The sequence below is a fragment of the Suricata suricatta genome, chromosome 7 (assembly GCF_006229205.1).
Source record: "Suricata suricatta isolate VVHF042 chromosome 7, meerkat_22Aug2017_6uvM2_HiC, whole genome shotgun sequence".
Taxonomy (NCBI): domain Eukaryota; kingdom Metazoa; phylum Chordata; class Mammalia; order Carnivora; family Herpestidae; genus Suricata; species Suricata suricatta.
The window spans coordinates 51,684,570-51,702,719 of NC_043706.1; the positions used below are offsets into that span (position 1 = coordinate 51,684,570).

Consider the following 18,150-nt stretch of genomic DNA (forward strand, 5'->3'; position numbering starts at 1 on the left):
ATGCTTTCTCTTTCTCTCACTTCTGTACTCAAAGCTGCAAAAATACTACTGTTTATGGCCCATACGATAAAGATCACATGCCCCTGGAGATGGTAACTTGGAAAAGAATGAAATGAGTCAAGGTAATATGACAACAAATTCTGTCAGAAGTCTTGTGTTTTTACTCAAATTAATGGTCTCCCTTAAGTAGTGATCAGATGGCCAATTTAAAATTATAATGGTTTATTTTTCATAGACATTGCAAATGAGATATCACAATTGCAAAGGATGGTCCTGAAGGAAAAAAAAAAGGTTTACTGACAATTGGTATTTGTATGTTTTCATCTCCTTATGAGTAACATCAATCAATCTCTTTCTCTGTCTCTCTGTCTTTGTGTCTCTATCTCTGTCTCTCTGTCTCTCTCTCTCTCTGCGTTCCTTTCCATTCTTTTCCTCATCTGAGTCTCTTCTTTCATATCTGGATGGCAAGGCTCACAGGTAGATGTTTCAATTTTAAAATTAATTCACCCATCACAGTAACCCACAAAAACAAACACTATTGTCAGGTGAACATGCAATCACGAAGTTACCTCTCCCCACAAAGAATTTCTTTAAATGCCAAAACATAGAGTTAGAAGTGTAACCATGATTACAATGTCACTCTTAAGGTGGTGGGGAAGTCCAAAAGAGCCTGAGGGACACTATCCCAACATCCTCTGCCATGGTGACCACAGCAAGGGTTTAGGCCAGGGCCAGCAGAAGTGGAATTCTGCCCCAGAGGCGAATTTTCTAACCCAAGGGAATGCAGTTCTTCTGGGGTGTTTTGGAACTGGCCTGGGATTACAGACATCTGCTTTTGTTGGAGACAGAAAAGCACAGGCAAGTTATGTTTGCAGAGTTCTTTAGAGTTGTCCTTCCTCAGTACTATGAGTCTCATTGTCTAGACCTGCCAGAGTTTGTGTGCCACTAGATTCAGTGTTTATAAACTCTTACCGGGTTGTTCTTGGCCCTTCCTACCCCTTTCCAGAGCCATGGAGCATACATTTCACAACTGCAAGGTGAGCCAAGAGCATGGGTACAAAAGCAAGTATTGCCATTTAAGCAAGCTAGACAAAATACCACGCCAAGAGACCTCTTCCTTAGAGAGATGAATTACCAGTGCACAGAAAAGAAAAAAAAAAAAGGACTGAAGATCAAAAGTATAGTTCAAATACTAGTTATGGCACTTAATCAGCTGTGTGACATTAGGTAAGCTCCTTACATTTTTTTGAATCTCTTTTCCCACCCAAAAAAAGAAAGCGTATCTACTTTGTACAGTGCTTGGGTGGATTAAACTATAAAAGTGTTATACAGACATTAAATTTATTATTGTTTCAATAAGTTTTTAGCAAGGTGAATTAAGTTGTCAAACCATATGATTTAGGTGTTATAGAAACCAGCATTAATTTATAGTAGGGTGTTTATGAGTTTTCAAACATGGTTATGATCAAACTTAAAACCAAAAAAAAGCATGATCTCTGTAAGTAATGCCTGGGGAGCAGAAAAGCAATTAATAGAACCCTCCTCCTCTAATGTAAGCTTTCCTACAGGCAATCAGAATAATAGTCACCATTTACTCATTTGTCACTGCGCTAAGCCATTAACATACCTTATCCTGCTTACATGGATTATCTCCTGATCTCTGTAAGATAACTTCATAGGACGGTCCTGGTAACCCTCCCATGAGGCAGGTTCTCTATCTTCACATCACTAACCTCATAAATGGCTGAGAATGAACTCAACAGGAGATCATTCATTCCAAAGCCTGATGGGTAAAATAAACAATTACCACAGAATTTTTTCAAAAGTACCTCGGATAGAAGCTTTTCCTCTCGTTAATATGTAACACAGCAATTCATGTTATTTTAGGGCATTACAGCATCAAAGACAATAAGAATAAGGTCTTAAAAGAATTGCTTAAGTTTCCTAATTGGATTTCTACAATCAATTTGTTGATAACAAAAATGCGGATCGCTCTTACTTGATCTTATTTCCCCATCTTCAGCTAATACACAATTCTGAAGAAGCAGGACCCAAACGATCCAAAGACATGTAATATGGTGAGCCATGTTTCTGCTTTCGTTCTAATATTTTGGTTTTAGGATTCCTAAAAAGAAAAGAGGAGAAAAAAAGTTAAATATATGAGAAAAATAAAGACAAATAATCATTTTTATAAGTTTAAATTTTTTCACCGTAGTATCCAGTTGGAATACAGTTTTTACTAACATTAGGATAATTTACATGTCCAAAATAGCCACATTTTTAAATGTATTTTAATGCAATTTTTGAGAGAGAGAGAGAGAGAGAGAACATGAGCAGGAGAGAGAGGGAGACATAGAATCTGAAGCAGGCTCCATGCTCCAAGCTGTCAGCACAGAATACGATGTGGGGCTTGAACTTGTGAACTAAGAGATCATGACCTGAGCTGAAGTTAGACACCACCACCAAGCCACCCAGGAGCCCCCAAAATAGCCATATTTTAATTATGTTAATGCAAAAGGACAATGATTAGGAGCTGAGGAAACCATAAGCCTTTTAATTCATAATTATCTTGGGAAAGTATAAACTTTTCTAAAACTTTGGGCTTTGCTTAAAATATTTACTAGAATTCCTCCTTCCAGCAGAGTCTGTAGAGCCTTATCACATTCTTTGTATTATCTCAATGGGAGCAAACATTTTTTCTTTTAAAAATGGATTTGCATTTAAGAAACACTTAAAGGGCATCTGGTAAAAATATTTATATAATAAAGTGAGTAACAGGATTTAAAATTTTTTTTTAGCATTAAGCGCTATTTTATTTGATTCATAAGCACTCAGTTATGACTTCAATATGTCTTCTAAGTTAGTCCAAGGACTTCACTTCTGGTTAGAATGTAGAAAGTTACAAGACACTATCATTCCCACCAACGCCAGATAAATTACAAAACTACAGTCTTTTAAACCCAGTGGGAAAGACAGGATTTAAAGAAACCTAAATGAGTAAAATTCCAAAATTTAGCAATCCTTTATAAGACAGAAGAGATTCGGGGCTGAGTTTGTCCCTAGCAGAAAGGGTCTCAGCTACAGAGCGAATATGCTCCTACTCAGCAACTCTTCCCCATGAGTCTTAACAGAGGAGATGGAGCAGACAAGTAACACAGAGAGAGTTGAGAGCAACACAGAACAGCAAGAGAGATCTACCTTCCTCTCCCTGTTCAGTATCCAGGAATTCCTCAAATACAAATCTTTGGCATCCTGAAGGCTGGAGGAGAAGCAACAGGACTCAAGAGAAATCCCTCCAAGGCATTCCAGTCCTTTACTACAGTGGAAAGAGAACTCAAAAAGCAGAAAGCTGGGGCACCTGGGTGGCTCTGTCAGTTAAGTGTCTAACTTCAGCTCAGGTCATGATCTCACAGTTCCTAGGTTCCAGCCCCATGTGCAGCTCTGTGCTGACAGTGCAGAGTCTGCTTGGATTTCTTCCACTATCCTGCTTGCTCACTCGCTCTCGCTCTCACACTCTCTCTCTCAAAATAAATCAGCTTTAAAAAATAAATCATACTGACAAGCTGAAATAAATTTCCCAAGGGTCACCCAAGGCATGAGAAGAAGCAAGAATAATCTGATTTCTGATCAGGATTAAAATACTCAGTATAAGCCCATCCAGAGATGATGTCAAATGGCTATCATAAATATGTTAAAGGATCTAATGGGTAAGATGGGCAACAATGGGCAAAAATATGGGAAATTTCAGAATAACAGATGGAAACTTTAAAAAAAAAGATACAAACTGAAATGATTGCCATGAAATATATATCAAAAAATAATTCAGAGACACCTGGATGGCTCAGTCAGTTAAATGGCCAACTTTGGCTTAGGTCAGGATCTCACATTTTGTGAGCTCGAGCCCTGCATCGGGCTCTGTGCTGACAGCTTGGAATCTGGATCCTACTTCAGATTCTGTGTCTCCCTCTCTCTCTCTGCCCTCCCCTGCTCGTGCTCTGTCCCTCTTTCTCTCTCTCTCAAAAATACACTTGATCTTAGCCAAAAGGCCGAGAAGCGATGCTCTCTCTCAAAAATAGATAAAATTTAAAAACTTTTAATAATTCATACAATGGACTTACCTGTATACATCAAAGAAAACAATCAGTAACCCTGAAGGTATGTCAATAGAAATTATCCAAAATGAAACCCAAAAGGGGGCTCAGAGAGAGTGATAAAAAGAACAGAGCATCTATGGAACAGTATCAAGTGATCTTGATTTAGCATACAAGTAATTAGCTTTTCAAATGGAAAGGAGAAAGTGATTACTTGAAATATTTGAAAATATAACAGCCCAAAATTTTCTAAATTGACAAAAGCTACCAACCATCAGATCAAAGAAGTTCAACAAACCCCAAGCAAGGTAAATAGTCATGACTAGGCATATCATACTCAAATAGCAACAAAATAAAAGAGAAAATTCTTAAAACTCACCAGAGAAAAAAGACATTGCATACGGAAGGACAACAATTAGAATTTAGGATGGGAATTTCACAGTAATAGAATTGGAAGATCAGAGAGATATAAAAATTCTAAATGTATAGACATCTAATAATAAATCTCCAGAATACATGAAACAATATTGGGGAAAAAGACAAAAAAAAAGAAATTCAAAGAAAAATGTGACATTTTAATGTCCACATTTGAGGAATCATTGAATTAGACAACAAAAACAATTAATTGTGCAAAAGGTTTCAAAAATATCAAACAGCTTCACCTAGTTGACATTTATAGAACACCTAACAGCAGCAGAACATACATTATTTTCACTTCTATTCAAAATGTGAATACATTTCTATTCAAAAATGTACAGAAAGTCCTAGCCACCACCATATTCAAAATGAAAGAAAAAGACATAAAGCCTATGCAGAAAGAAATAAAACTGTATTTATAGACATGCTTTTTACATAGAAAACTTTGAAATCCTATCAAAACATTAGAATATGTCAATTTGCCAAGGCCACAGGAAACAAGGGTAGGGGGATTTTTAAAGTTTATCTATATACTAGCAGTAAAACTGGGGTGGGGGGCGGGATATAACATTCTATTTAGTAGCATCAAAAGCATCTTAAACCTAATGAAAAATGTGAAAGATCTCTCTACTAAAACATAAAAAACATTGTTGAGAGCAATTAAAGAAAGCAAATAAAGACCTACATCCATCATCAGTATTGGTTATGTGTCTATCCTTCTTGAACTGACCTATAAATTCAACACAATCCCAATCAAAATTCCAGCATATTTTTAAAAGAAAGTGACAAACTTATTCTAAAAATTATATGAAATGAAAATGGGGGCCCCTGGATGGCTCGGTCAGTTAAACGTCCAACTTCGGCTCAGGTCATGATCTCACAGTCAGTGAGTTTGAGCCCCGCATCAGGTTCTGTGCTGACAGCTCAGAGCCTGAAACCTGCTTCAGATTCTCTGTCTCCCTCACTTTCTGCCCCTCCCCCTCTCACTCTCTGTCTCAGTCTCTCAAAAATGAATAAATGTTAAAAAAAAAAATCTATGAAGGGGTGCCTGGGTGGCTCAGTCGATTAAGCGGCCGGCTTCAGCTCAGGTCATGATCGCATGGTTCGTGGGTTCGAGCCCCGCATCAGGCTCTGTGCTGACAGCTAGCTCAGAGCCTGGAGCCTGCTTTGGATTCTGTATTTCCCTCTCTCTCTGTACCTCCCCTGCTCATGCTGCTCTCTCTGTCTCTCAAAAATAAATAAACATTTTAAAAAGTTTTTTAAATCTAAGAAGAGCAAAATTGGAGAATTTACACTAACTGATTCTGACTTACCATAAGCAGCTCCAATAATCAAGAAAGTATGCTGTTAGGATAACCATACAGAATGGAACCCAGTATAGGTCAAAAATAGACCCACACTTATATGGTCAATGCATTTTTGATATAAGTGTCAAGATAATTGAATAAGAAAGTCTTTTCAATAAATGTTTCTGGATTAACTGGATAAACACAATAAAATGAACCTTGAACCCATCTCATTCTGTATACAAAAATTAAATAAAGCATAGACCTAAATGTAAACGCTAAAACTATAAAACTTCTTAAAGAAAATTTAAGAAGATATCTTCATGACCACAGGATTAGGCAAATTTTCTTAGGACACAAAAACCCCTAGCATTTTTTTAAATGGATACATTAGATTTCACCAAAATAAACATTTCCATTCCTCAAAAAACACCATTAAGAATATAAGCCAATATTCACAATAAAATACTCAAGAAAAGTGACCCATATCCAGAATATATATACTTTTTAAACTCCTACAGTATTACTCAGCCATAAAAAATAAAATAAAATCTTGCCATCTGTGATGACTTAGATGAACCTATAGGGTATGACACTAAGTGAAATAAGTCAGTCAGAAAAATAAAAATACTGTATGATTTCACTCATATGTGGAATATAAGAAATAAATTAAGAAAACAGAAACAGACTCAGAGACACAAGAAACAAACTGCTGACCATCGGACAGGGGTGGGGTTGAAGGGTGGGTAAAACAGCAGAAGAGGATTAAGAGATGCAACTTGCATTTATAAAATAGGTCATGAGGATGTAACATTATGGGGAACATAGTCAATAACGCAGTAATAGCTGTGTACGGTGACAGAGGGCAACTACACTTATTGTGAGGATCATTTTGTAATGTACAATATTGAATCACTGTGATATGTACCTAAACCTAACAGGATATTTATGTCAAACATAGTTCAACAAAATAAGAATAAAAATATTTTTAAAAATAAAATAACTTGTTGTAAAAAAAATAAAACTCCTAAAAATCAAAAATCATAAAAGGGAAAACAATCCAGGGTGCTTGTGTGGCTCAGCTGGTTAAGAATCTGATTTCAGGTCAAGTCATGATTGCACAGTTTTGAGTTCGAGCCCCTGTGCTGACAACACATTGGGCCCCGTGCTGACAGCACAGAGCCTGCTTTGGATCCTCTGTCTCCCTCAGTTTTTGCCCCTCCCCTGAGCTCTGCCTCTCAAAAATAAACATAAAAAACAAAAAAAAAAGAAAACAATCCAATTTTTTAAATGGGTAAAAGTCTTGAACAGACATATTACATAGAGAGATACAGAAATGGCCAATAAAGACATTAAGCAGCACTTATCATTCGTCATCAGAGAAATCAATTGTTAAAACCACAATAAGGTAACATTTCACACTCACTAAAATGGCAAAAATTTAGAAATGGACAGTATCAAATGTTTTTTGAGACTCTGTGGAAAAACTGGAACTCATACATTATTGGTGAGAGTGGAAAATGAAATAACCACTTCAAAGAACTGTTAGGTTCAATCTCTTAGAAAAGTTAAACTATGACCAGCAATTTCTCCACTAGGTATATGACCTAAAGAAATCATAACATGTGCCTATAAAAAAACTGTAATGATGTTTATAGTAGTTTTAATCATAACAGTCCCAAACTAAAAGTAACTCCAATACTACCAACATGAGAATAAACAAGCTGTGCAGCTTATTCACATAATGAAATAACACAAAGCAACAACAAAAACGTGAACTACTGTTCTATCCAGCACATGAACAAATTTTAGATTTGTTCTATTTAATGAAAGAATACATAGAGCATGATTCTAGTTATATGAAGTCCTAAATCACAAAACCAATCTATGGTGCTAGAAATCAGGAAACATTGCCTTAGATGAAAGATTTCAACTGGAGGGCCTCCTGGTCAGCTCAGTCAGTTAAGTGTCTGACTTTTCATTTCGGCTCAGGTCATGATCTCACAGTTTGTAAGATCGAGGCCTGAGCAGTCTTGGAATTCTCTTTGTCGCTTGTCGCTCCCTCTTGCCCGCCCGTACTCACTCGCGCTCTCTCTCTCTCTCTCAAAAATAAGTAAATAAAAACACTTAAAAAAAAGAATTGAAAAGTGGCATAAGTAAACTGGCTGGATCATAGAAACATCTACATTTGCAGAGATGATATTCAGGTATATAAATTTATCTAAGCCCATTAAACTTATGGCTTGATAATTATATAATTTGTTGTATGAAGATTATACTTCAATGACAAACAATCCAATATCATTGCTGTTATTTTTCAAATTATGCTGGCCCCTTTGGACAAGGAGCTATAAAAGTCAAAAAATGTCAATGAGAGGCATTTTTGGTGAGTTGTCACCAGGATATCCTGTTTTATGATAATAAGATGTGCTAATAAATATTGACTGGCTTGCTTCCCAAAAGCCTCAAAGTTTAGTTATTCTGGTCCTCTACCAAAATCATCCTCACTATATTTGTGTCGTATCTAATTCCTTCAGAATTCTTGGACTAAAGTTAATTGTCTAATTTTATTAAATTTTAGATAGACAGCTATTAGAGTAGGTGATATGAAAAGGGCATTAAATACATGTTATGGTCATATTATTTAGCCTTTGAAACATAACAAACATAACTGGAATGTTTCATAAATATGCTTTATAACTATTTCATTGTACATATATATGCTTAAGTGCAATGCATATAAACTGAGGCATAACCCATTTTAGCATTTACTCTGATCACCTTGGGGGTTTAAGCATATGGATGCCCTAACCCTACCCAATGGCTTCAGATGGAAGAGCAAGGAAACAAACACTAAGAATAGTGTCCCATATCCATATGCTACCGTATACCAAAGTTCTAGAAATTCTGATGTAAGGTAATGCAAAAATGATACACAAGGAAAAAATTGCTAAACTCCTATGGTTCCTATTCCCCTGGTAGAGAAGTTAGCAACCCCAAGTTGGCAAGTATTACTCAGAGAATCTCTACAAGCAAAAATATCTCAAAATTTGCTACTCAAAGAGTACCTCACATGCCACCCTTACACATGGAAAATCCTGTCTTGGAAAAATTCAACCTTTTAATACTATATGAATAAATCTTAATGGATAATGGAAAAGAAGGAATTACTTTCAGCAGAATGTAGGAATTTAAACTGAGTTCATCTGTTGATGTGGATATACAGTAGGCTAAATGCATATCAGGCAATCCAGGGTATAGATTTAACACTGCCACTAACTGTAACTTAATATCTTTCCTATAATGTTGAAAAATAAAACAAAATTGATGATCTATAATCTTCCTTTGAACTACAGAAATAATGATCCATATTCTCTGACCTCACATTATTGTGATAATGAAAATATATAGCTTTACAATGGTTGAAGCTACATCACTTCATCTAATCTTGGGAAGTGTTAAAGAAAATAAGGCTTGCTCAGGTACAATGGCTTTGCCTGTCACATGAGCTCTATAAACAGCAGACCCAACACTTAAACTCAGGTTCTCTCAACCAGAACTCTTGACTGTTTCCATTCAACAACACATACTTATCAAGTGCCTATCATGTGACAGATACTTTTTAAGGTTCTGGGAATTCAGAAGTGACCAACCTAGATTAGGAATCTGCTTTCATGCAATTCTTGTTCCAGAGGATAAAGAAATGAGTGAGATAATTTCACATAATGGTAAGTGCTATGAAGAAATACAAATAGCAACGTAAAACCTGGGGCCAGGGAGGGAGGGCTCTTGTAGATGTAAAAGTCCAAGCAGGCCTCAAAAAGGAAGCCATTTGAGCTGACAGCTGACTAATGTTAAGAAGCCATCCTTGCCTGGAACTGAGGATAAGCCTTCCCTTTTGTGGATGGAGAAGTTTGTTCTATGAACAGAACAAAGGTCAGTGAAGCATGAGTGTAAGAGCAAGAGAAAAAAACGCCGGAGCTAAAAAGAAGTACCAAGGACTACATGCAGTATGTTAAATTTAGGACTGTCTTCCCCAAATGGAGGGTTTTAAGAATAAGTGCATCATGATCAGGTTTTCTCACATTTAGTATATTATCCCACATCCCAAATCAAAGAGCTCTTAAATTTTTTTTTTTTTGAGAGAGAGAGAGAGAGAGAGAGCAAACATATGTGTGCACACAGGTTGGGGAGGGGGCAGAGAGAGAGAGAGGGGGAGAGACAGAAAATCCCAAACAGGCTCCACGCTGTCAGCACAGAGCCCAACGCAAGGCTTGAACTCACGAACCTTGAGAGCATGACCTGAGAGAAAATCAAGAGTTGGATGCTTACCTGACTGAGTCACCCAGGCACCCCAAGAGCTCGGTAAAGTTTAACACTTGATTCTCAGAGAAAGCAAGACAGAGATCAACTGATCAATTATTATCCTTTTTTACTTTTCATTTCTCTTCCATTCATTTATCCTCTGTGTTGTATCACATTTCACTCTCACAGTCTCTAATACTTTATTAAAATCAAAATAGCTACTTGTGAGCAAATTTGTGAGAACAGTGGATAAAAATGAAAGCAAATTCCGTGTCTCGTCTCCTTGACGTTAATGTCTCTTTCAGTGGGTCAGTGGTAAAGGCATGGGAATCAGCAGGAGGAGATATCGGGAATGTAATACAAGCTTTCAAAATAAAGGACTGTCAGGAAAGATGCCATCTCAAAATCTGGTTGCTGTGCTTGGCTGTAAAACCCTCATATAAAACTGAATATTAAAAATAGTCCCTCCTGAGACACTAACACTCATGCTTATTTATAGGCTCTGCCTTTAAACTACGTTGTAAAACAGGAAAAGGTGGAGAAACAAATGGCAGTCCTCACACTTTCATGCACACATACACACACACATCTATTGTGTTCTAGATTTCTAACATTATGATAGAAGGAAGCATTAAGTGAGACAGAATTTAAAAAGGCAAAATCATGGTAAACCAGAAAACAAATTAAGAAATAATTCACCTATATATGTATAGATGTATGTAGAGTTTGGTCTGTTTGAGTTATCATTAAAACAACAGAAACTATGGATATAGTATTTGCCATTTAATAGATCTAAGCAAGCCCCCCAAAATATATAATCAAGGCCACCTTGATTGTGTACAACAATTTGTGGGTATCTAAACAAATGACATTGGTTGTGTTTCTCTAAACAACAATCTAGTGTGGTAGGCAAACAGGCAATTATAAATCTCCATTTCATAGGAAGACTAAGAGAGTCAAAGATATTATTACGTTATACCTTGCAGAGTTTACTTTCCTGCTCCAGAGTGGGTGACTAATTTCTTGATTCACTTGTACATTACATAGTATCCATTAAACTGCACAAGACAAAGTGAAGTGTAGTACCTTGGTTGTCTGTAATTTGGCGGAGTGGTTTAAAATCCCATCTGGCCATAGGAGTTTCTGAATACTCAAGCAACAAAATATACATATCTGTGCAGTCATTCAAACTGAAACCAGTAAAAGCCAGCCAAGGATCACACAGCACAGTGTATTTTACCTGCCTATGCAGCAAATCTACTAAAATCAGGCCATGGGATTCTGTTCGTAATTTAAGCTATGCTTAAAATGTAGTCCTTTTTTCTATTCCTAAATATAATTCCTCTTATATTAATATATATTAGCATAATTTTTATTATTTTCTTAATTCACCTCTAGTTTTTAAAACAAAGTATTAGAAAAGTCAAGACATCAATTCCCAAAGAGATAGGTAAGAAATTTTTTCAACATCTAACTCTGGTCATGTTGTTTTCCAGCTACTTAATCTTCCAATTCATCCGTGGCACACCAAAAAGAATGTTGGATAACAAGTCATGAGGTGTGAGTTCTAGTCCTGCATGTCTACTGTCTGCCTACGTAGAAAATAAAACATAACCATGTGCAAAGTTAAATAGCAATATGGATAATAAGTACAAAATAAATGGTATAAACAAAAGAGATGTCAGGGTAAAGGAAATAGGTGGAAATGAACATTTTATATTCATCCCAATTGTGGTTTCTAAATACCATTTTCCATTAACAGGAACCATGGCTCTTTGGGAAAGTAGCAGATTCCAGATCTGTAAAGACAGAAATTTTGTCATTAAAACAAGGAAGTCTCAAAAGCTATTGGGATTAGATCAAAAGGACCAAAGAATTAAATTGAGGGGCTCCTATTCGGTAACAATGAAAGCATCTGACAGTTAAAAATTATAATCATCACACTGGATTGAACCATAACAATTTGCTCTACTTATCAGTTCATAATGATTAATACTAAAATCACCATGGGTCACCTTCGGAGGTTGCTAGTATGCAAGAAAGAGGATCAAGCATTTTCTTACTTTCCTACACGTGTGATACTTCAGGGTAATAAAAACCATTGATGAAGCAACAATTAATAAATGCCAGAAGACTAACAGAATTAGAAAATCACACTTCGAGGAACCTGGATGGCTCAGTCAGTTGAGCGACCAACTCTTACTTTTGGCTCAAGTTGCGATCCCAGGGGTGGGGCATCAAGCTCCACTTGAGGCTCAGCACTGAGCATGGAGCCTGCTTGAGATTCTCCTTCATTCATACTCTCTCTCTCTCTCCCCCGCCACCGCCCTCCCCCTAACTTGTGCATTCTTTCTCCCTCCCTCCCTCTCTCTCTTTCTAAACAAAAAATTAAAAAATAAGGGAAATCATATTTTGCAACCTCTAAGGAAATAATGGATCTAGGGAAGGATCACTAATGCTGCTAAAGGTCAGACAGGAAATTAGGACACAAGCATTAGGCTTGAGTAAGAAAAGAAGACCTGGAAAAAAAAGTAAAATTTGGAGTCATTGACAAAGAAACAAAATATCACCAAGAAAAGGCACCAAAAAACAGGTAAAGGATAGATACAAAGCATCATTATCATCCAGTTTAATAATTAACTTAAAGTTCTCAGTCATCTTTAAGAATGTTTCGTACAAGGATGTGAAATGCATGGTTTCCGCAGTAAGAGGTTTCTGTAATACTTACTGAAGCAGGAGAAAGTGATATAATCTAAATAATTGCTAGAACTATTCTTATCCATTAATGATGTGTATCTATCTGCTAAAAATCAATGAGTGCAAGCATTATGTGGCTTAGAAAAATTAGACTGGCACTGGGTGTTATATGGAAACCAACCTGACAATAAACTATAAAAGAAAAAAAAAGAAAAAATAGACTGGGTTTTGCAAGACTGTACTTGGCCTGAATGTGCTATATCAGATGAATTTAAGCAAGAGAAAAAGGAAGAAAATAGCCAGGACTGCTCCTTAGGACTTGGTTTTCTTTTCCATAAAAAGAACAAGGTTGACCAGTCAGTCTGTGAATCTATGATAATCAACAAAATCAAGTTATATGAAGTCCTTTTTTTTAAGCAAAAGTATAATCACACCACTGTGTAACCTACTTTAAAAAGAAAAATCATAAGGGTGTCTGGTTGGCTTAGTTGGTAAAGCATCTTACTCTTGGTTTCAGCCCAGGTCATGATCTCATGGTTTGTGGTTCAAGCTCCACGTCAGGCTCCATGCTGACAAGACTGGCAGCTGCTTGGGATTCTCCCTCACTCTCCCTCTCTCTCTGACCTTCTCCCATCTCTCTCCCTCTCCCTCTCTCTCTCTCTCAAAATAATCTTTTAAAAAAAAGATGATTTGCTAAAAAAATTACATTTAATAAACAAATTTGAGTCAAGATACTGTATTTCACTAGATAAAAAACACACATAGGGGTGGTGAGATTTACAGTATAGAAGTTCATCATGTAGTACATAGTACTTTCATTTATATTACTGATTGTTCTCATCCACATAACCTTTCCTTCTCTAAACTCCACACAACGAATTACATCTACCACTTTACTAACAGATTTATGTGCAGAACTGTCTCCCTAGCTAGTACGTGCAGTTGTCCATGCAAAACAAGGATTCAAACCATGGTCACTAATCACTGCCCTGGACAAGTTCTCAAATCTTGCTGAGCCATAGTTTTTTCATCTGGAAAAATCAGTATAATATCACAGCTCTTCGAGGAGTATTATAAAGATTAAATGAGATAGCAAAGGTCTGGCTTATGTGAGGTTAAGTAGCAGCAAGCTCTTCTGTTTCCTCCTTTACCCTCACCAGATGCCCCAATCACAAACAGGAAAGTATCTGATATATGTCTTTTGAATTCCACAGAGCCTTTAAGGATTCTAAGCCCACAGAAGGCAACAAAATATTTGTGGCATCACTGACTCAATACACATTTATTGAGACCCAGTTTGTGTCAGGCTTTGGAGTAGGCATGGGGAGAAAATAAAAATGAACAAGAATGTCACAGCTCTTTCACTGAACATTTTTAAATCAGCTAGACACTCAATAACAAGGATATTAGAAGTATGAAGTAATTTTAACATAACTTGGAATAATTGTCACTGGAGGTTGGCCAAAGTATTTAAAAATACAAAACAAAAATAACAAAAACACATAGTCATTGTCATAACTAAATAGGAAAGATTGTAGTCTATGGCCATTGTTTATCGCCCTAAATGAAAATGTCCCTTGGGGTTAAACTTTAATGGGCAAATGTGAATATTTGTCTAATTGGAAACCTGTTTTCTTTTTCTTGGAGCAGGAATCACAGGAAAAACATTGTAGAGATTCAAGTTCCATGATAAAGAAGAAAAAACAAAATGGGTTTTCATAGATGGGATGAAATCATGTTTCCATGGAAACCCTGAACTGATTTGTTGCAGCCCAACTTAAGTTGGCAATTTTGGCTAATTTCAACTATAAAAATAAATCTCGCAACTTGAAAAATTTATCCATACTATCGTAAAGTAATTTTCAAATAATAACTAAATGCATGGAAAGGATCTCATTAGATTAAACACATATTTTTTAATTTCTTTAATCATTGCCAACTTCACCTGGCAAAGATATCATTTTAATTGGAAGCAAATCCAATGAATTACACTGTGCCAGAATAAACAGAATCTAGAATATGGTTGTCTTGATTCTAATGTTGGAGCAAGAACAGGGACAAGAACTTCCTCTACTACAGACTAGCAGAGTCTGTGAGTTTAATAGCTTTTACTGAATCATGATAACCAAAATAGACCCAACATCCGATCCCAAACAGTCAAGGCCATTTTTTTTTTCCAAATTAGAGATCCAGTTGATTAGTGGCACATGGCTGTTAAGCCAAATAAGACATCAAAGTGTTTATATTTTATAGTAATATATTTAAATTATCTTTAAATATTTTAAACATTTAAAATATGTTTTACAGTTATTAAAGGTTTTATCCTTCTTTAAAGGACCTCAGTGCTATACAAGGATTGGCTCTAGCCTTTGAATTCATTTCATCTGAATTTCTTTTGCGGGATCTCGAGCCTTTAGACAGCAAGTAAGAGCCAAAAGGCAAGCAAACATAGATCTGATCAACTCTAAAATCAAAATGTCCAGTCATACAATCTTGATCAGCATTTCCCAATATCCAGTAACTATCCCACAATCACATTCAACTAAAGTTTAACCTCGTATTCTTCATTCATATGACAATTTCACAACTGGGAAACTTACACCTAATTCTTAACGGATTATTCTTCCCTTGATTCTTTTACTTGGATGTTCCTTTCTCTCCTTCCCTTCATTGCCAAGCTTCATGAGAGAGAGAGGGGTCTTCATGTTTTCCCTCCAATCCCTCACTTCCTGCGAAAGCTAGATCCCACTGCAATCCAGTGTCTGACCCAAGCACTCCGGTTGAAGGCATCAGTGAATTGCCAAATTAAGTCAGCCTTTTCTAACCATCTCTCTTAACCTCCGAGAATTTGGTTCATATAGATGGCCTTTTCTTTTTATTGAAACTTTTCCCCTAACCCTCCCTGCACACCACGTTCCCTAGGAGGGACTTATTTTCAGACTTCTCTGAGAGTCCTTCCTATATTATCCTTTATGGGTTTAGGTTCCTGAGGTTTAGCCAGAGCCTCTACTTCTTGAATTCTTCAAACTCTCACTGCAGAACTTCATTCTCCCCCTACAGCATTAGCTTCCACTTTGATATCACCAAATCACAAATTTTTATCTCTAGGGCATACTTAACACTTGCATTCAGGAGTCCATTTCTATTTTTTTAAATTTATTTTTGAGAGCATGGGGGCCGAGAAAAAGGTAGACAGAGGATCCAAAATAGACCCTGCACTGACAGCAGAGAGCCCGATGCGGGGCTAGAACCCATGAACCACAAGATGATGAGCTGAGCCAAAGTCAGACACTTAACCGGCCGAGCAACCCAGGTACCCCAAAAGTCCATTTTTAAATAATTATATTCAAAAGTCTGCAGAACATCAACTTTTAAACAATCAACATACATCTCCATTTCAACAAATAAAGTGAACTCAAAATCTACTGCTAAAAAATGGCTATTCTCTTTCTATTCCCTATTCAAGAAATGACTTGGGGCACCTGGTAGCTCTGTCAGTTGAGCATCTGACTTCGGCTCAGGTCATGATATCACACTCATGGGTTTGAGCCCTGCGTTGGTCTCTGTGCTGACAGCTCAGAGCCTGGAACCTGCTTCGGATTCTCTCTCTTTCTCTCTTTCTTTCTCTCTCTCTCTCTCTCTCTCTCTCTCTCTCTCTCTCTCTCTGCCACTCCCCAACTTATACTCTGCCTCTCTCCCTCTCAAAAATAAATAAACATAATTTCAAAAAATAAATTTTTAAAGAAATGACCCTACCCAGCTATCCTAAATCAGTATCATGTGTGTTGCAAAAGCTGTTTTCTGTGCTTCCCCTGGTGATCACAAACTAATAACAAATAACAAAGTCCTCAAGATTCTATTTGCTCTACACCCACCGCCATAGTGAGAGGCTGGGGCTTTACGATTTCACACCCATCCAAACTACTGAAATAGACACAGAAGAAACATTTGATAATTTCAACACTATTCATTACCTTGAAATACACAATATTATTTACTATATCAAAGTAAAAAGACAACATCTTTAGTATGATAAAACCAAAAACCTTTGTAAACATATTAATTAATGGTGAAATGTTAGAAGAATTCTCCTTGAATAAAGCCAGAAATAATACAAGGATGCTGCAATCACCCATTGGGTTAGCACTGTAATAGACATTATCTAAGAAAATGACAAAAATAAGGTATAATATTGAGAAAGAAATAAAATTATCAATATTCTTGGGAAAATATCTAAATTTAAAAATCTACATTAAAATAATTAACAATAACAGATTTTAACAAAGATGCTTCATACAAAAGTATATTTTTAAAAATCAAACACCATTCCCTTTACTCTAGCAGCAGAAAATTTTAAAAATGAGTTTCCTGTGATAACACTCACAATGGCAGTAAAAATAATGGCATGTCTAGGGTGACTAGAACAAAACTATAATTGATGGACAAAAAGCTCTAAGTATTGGGAAAGTAAATGCGTTCATATGACAGGACTTAATATTATCAAGGTAACCGATTTTCCCTCAAGTTAATATATACATTCAATGCAATTCTCATCAAAACCTAGGTATTTTGTGTTTGAATGTGGGTGTAGAAGTTGACAAGCTGATTTTTAAAAAAATCAAATGAGTGGGGGAAAGGCCAAAAGTAGCCAATCTTCTGAGAAAGAGAAATAAGAAGGAATAGATTTATACTACCAGATATCAAAGTTTACTTTAAAACTGCAGTATTTATAAAGACTCGGTATTGACAAAAGCCTAGTCCAAAACAGTGACTGTCAATAAAGGCCCTAGAAACAAATTCATCCACATATAAGAAATTTTTATGAAAGGGAAGTAGCATTACAACTGAATTCTGAAGAGATGGACTATTGAATAAATGTTCTATAACTGATAATCATATGGGGGTGGAAATTATAGATAAAATTGCACCCCTATTCATACCATATACCAAAGCCAAGTACAAATGGATTAAAAACCTAAATGTATAAAGCAAAACTTCAAAACTCTTAGAAGAATACATAGGATATCCTTTTTTTTTTAAATAGTTTATTGTCAAATTGGTTTCAATAAAACACCCAGTGCTCTTCCCCACAAGTGCCCTCCTCCATCACCACCACCTCTTTTCCCCCCTCCCCCTTCCCCTTCAACTCTCAGTTCATTTTCAGCATTCAGTGGTCTCTCAAGTTTTGCGTCCCTCTCTCTCCCCAACTCTTTTTCCCTCTTCCCCTCCCTCTGGTCCTCCATCAGGTTTCTCCTGTTCTCCTGTTAGACCTATGAGTGCAAACATATGGTTTCTGTCCTTCTCTGCCTGACTTATTTCACTTAGCATGATACCCTCAAGGTCCATCCATTTCC

At 36.5% G+C, this 18,150-nt stretch overlaps 1 protein-coding gene across 3 annotated transcripts in view; it reads right to left on the bottom strand.

The window, feature by feature from the left end:
* COL21A1 (collagen type XXI alpha 1 chain) overlaps positions 1 to 18,150 on the bottom strand; it is a 183,771-nt gene that overhangs the window by 129,028 nt on the left and 36,593 nt on the right. For all 3 annotated transcript variants that reach the window (XM_029945443.1, XM_029945442.1, XM_029945444.1), the window contains exon 2: positions 2,000 to 2,125. In XM_029945443.1, coding sequence (XP_029801303.1) covers positions 2,000 to 2,087 — 88 coding nt within the window. In that variant the 5' untranslated portion in view covers positions 2,088 to 2,125. The remainder of the gene's footprint in view (positions 1 to 1,999; positions 2,126 to 18,150) is intronic.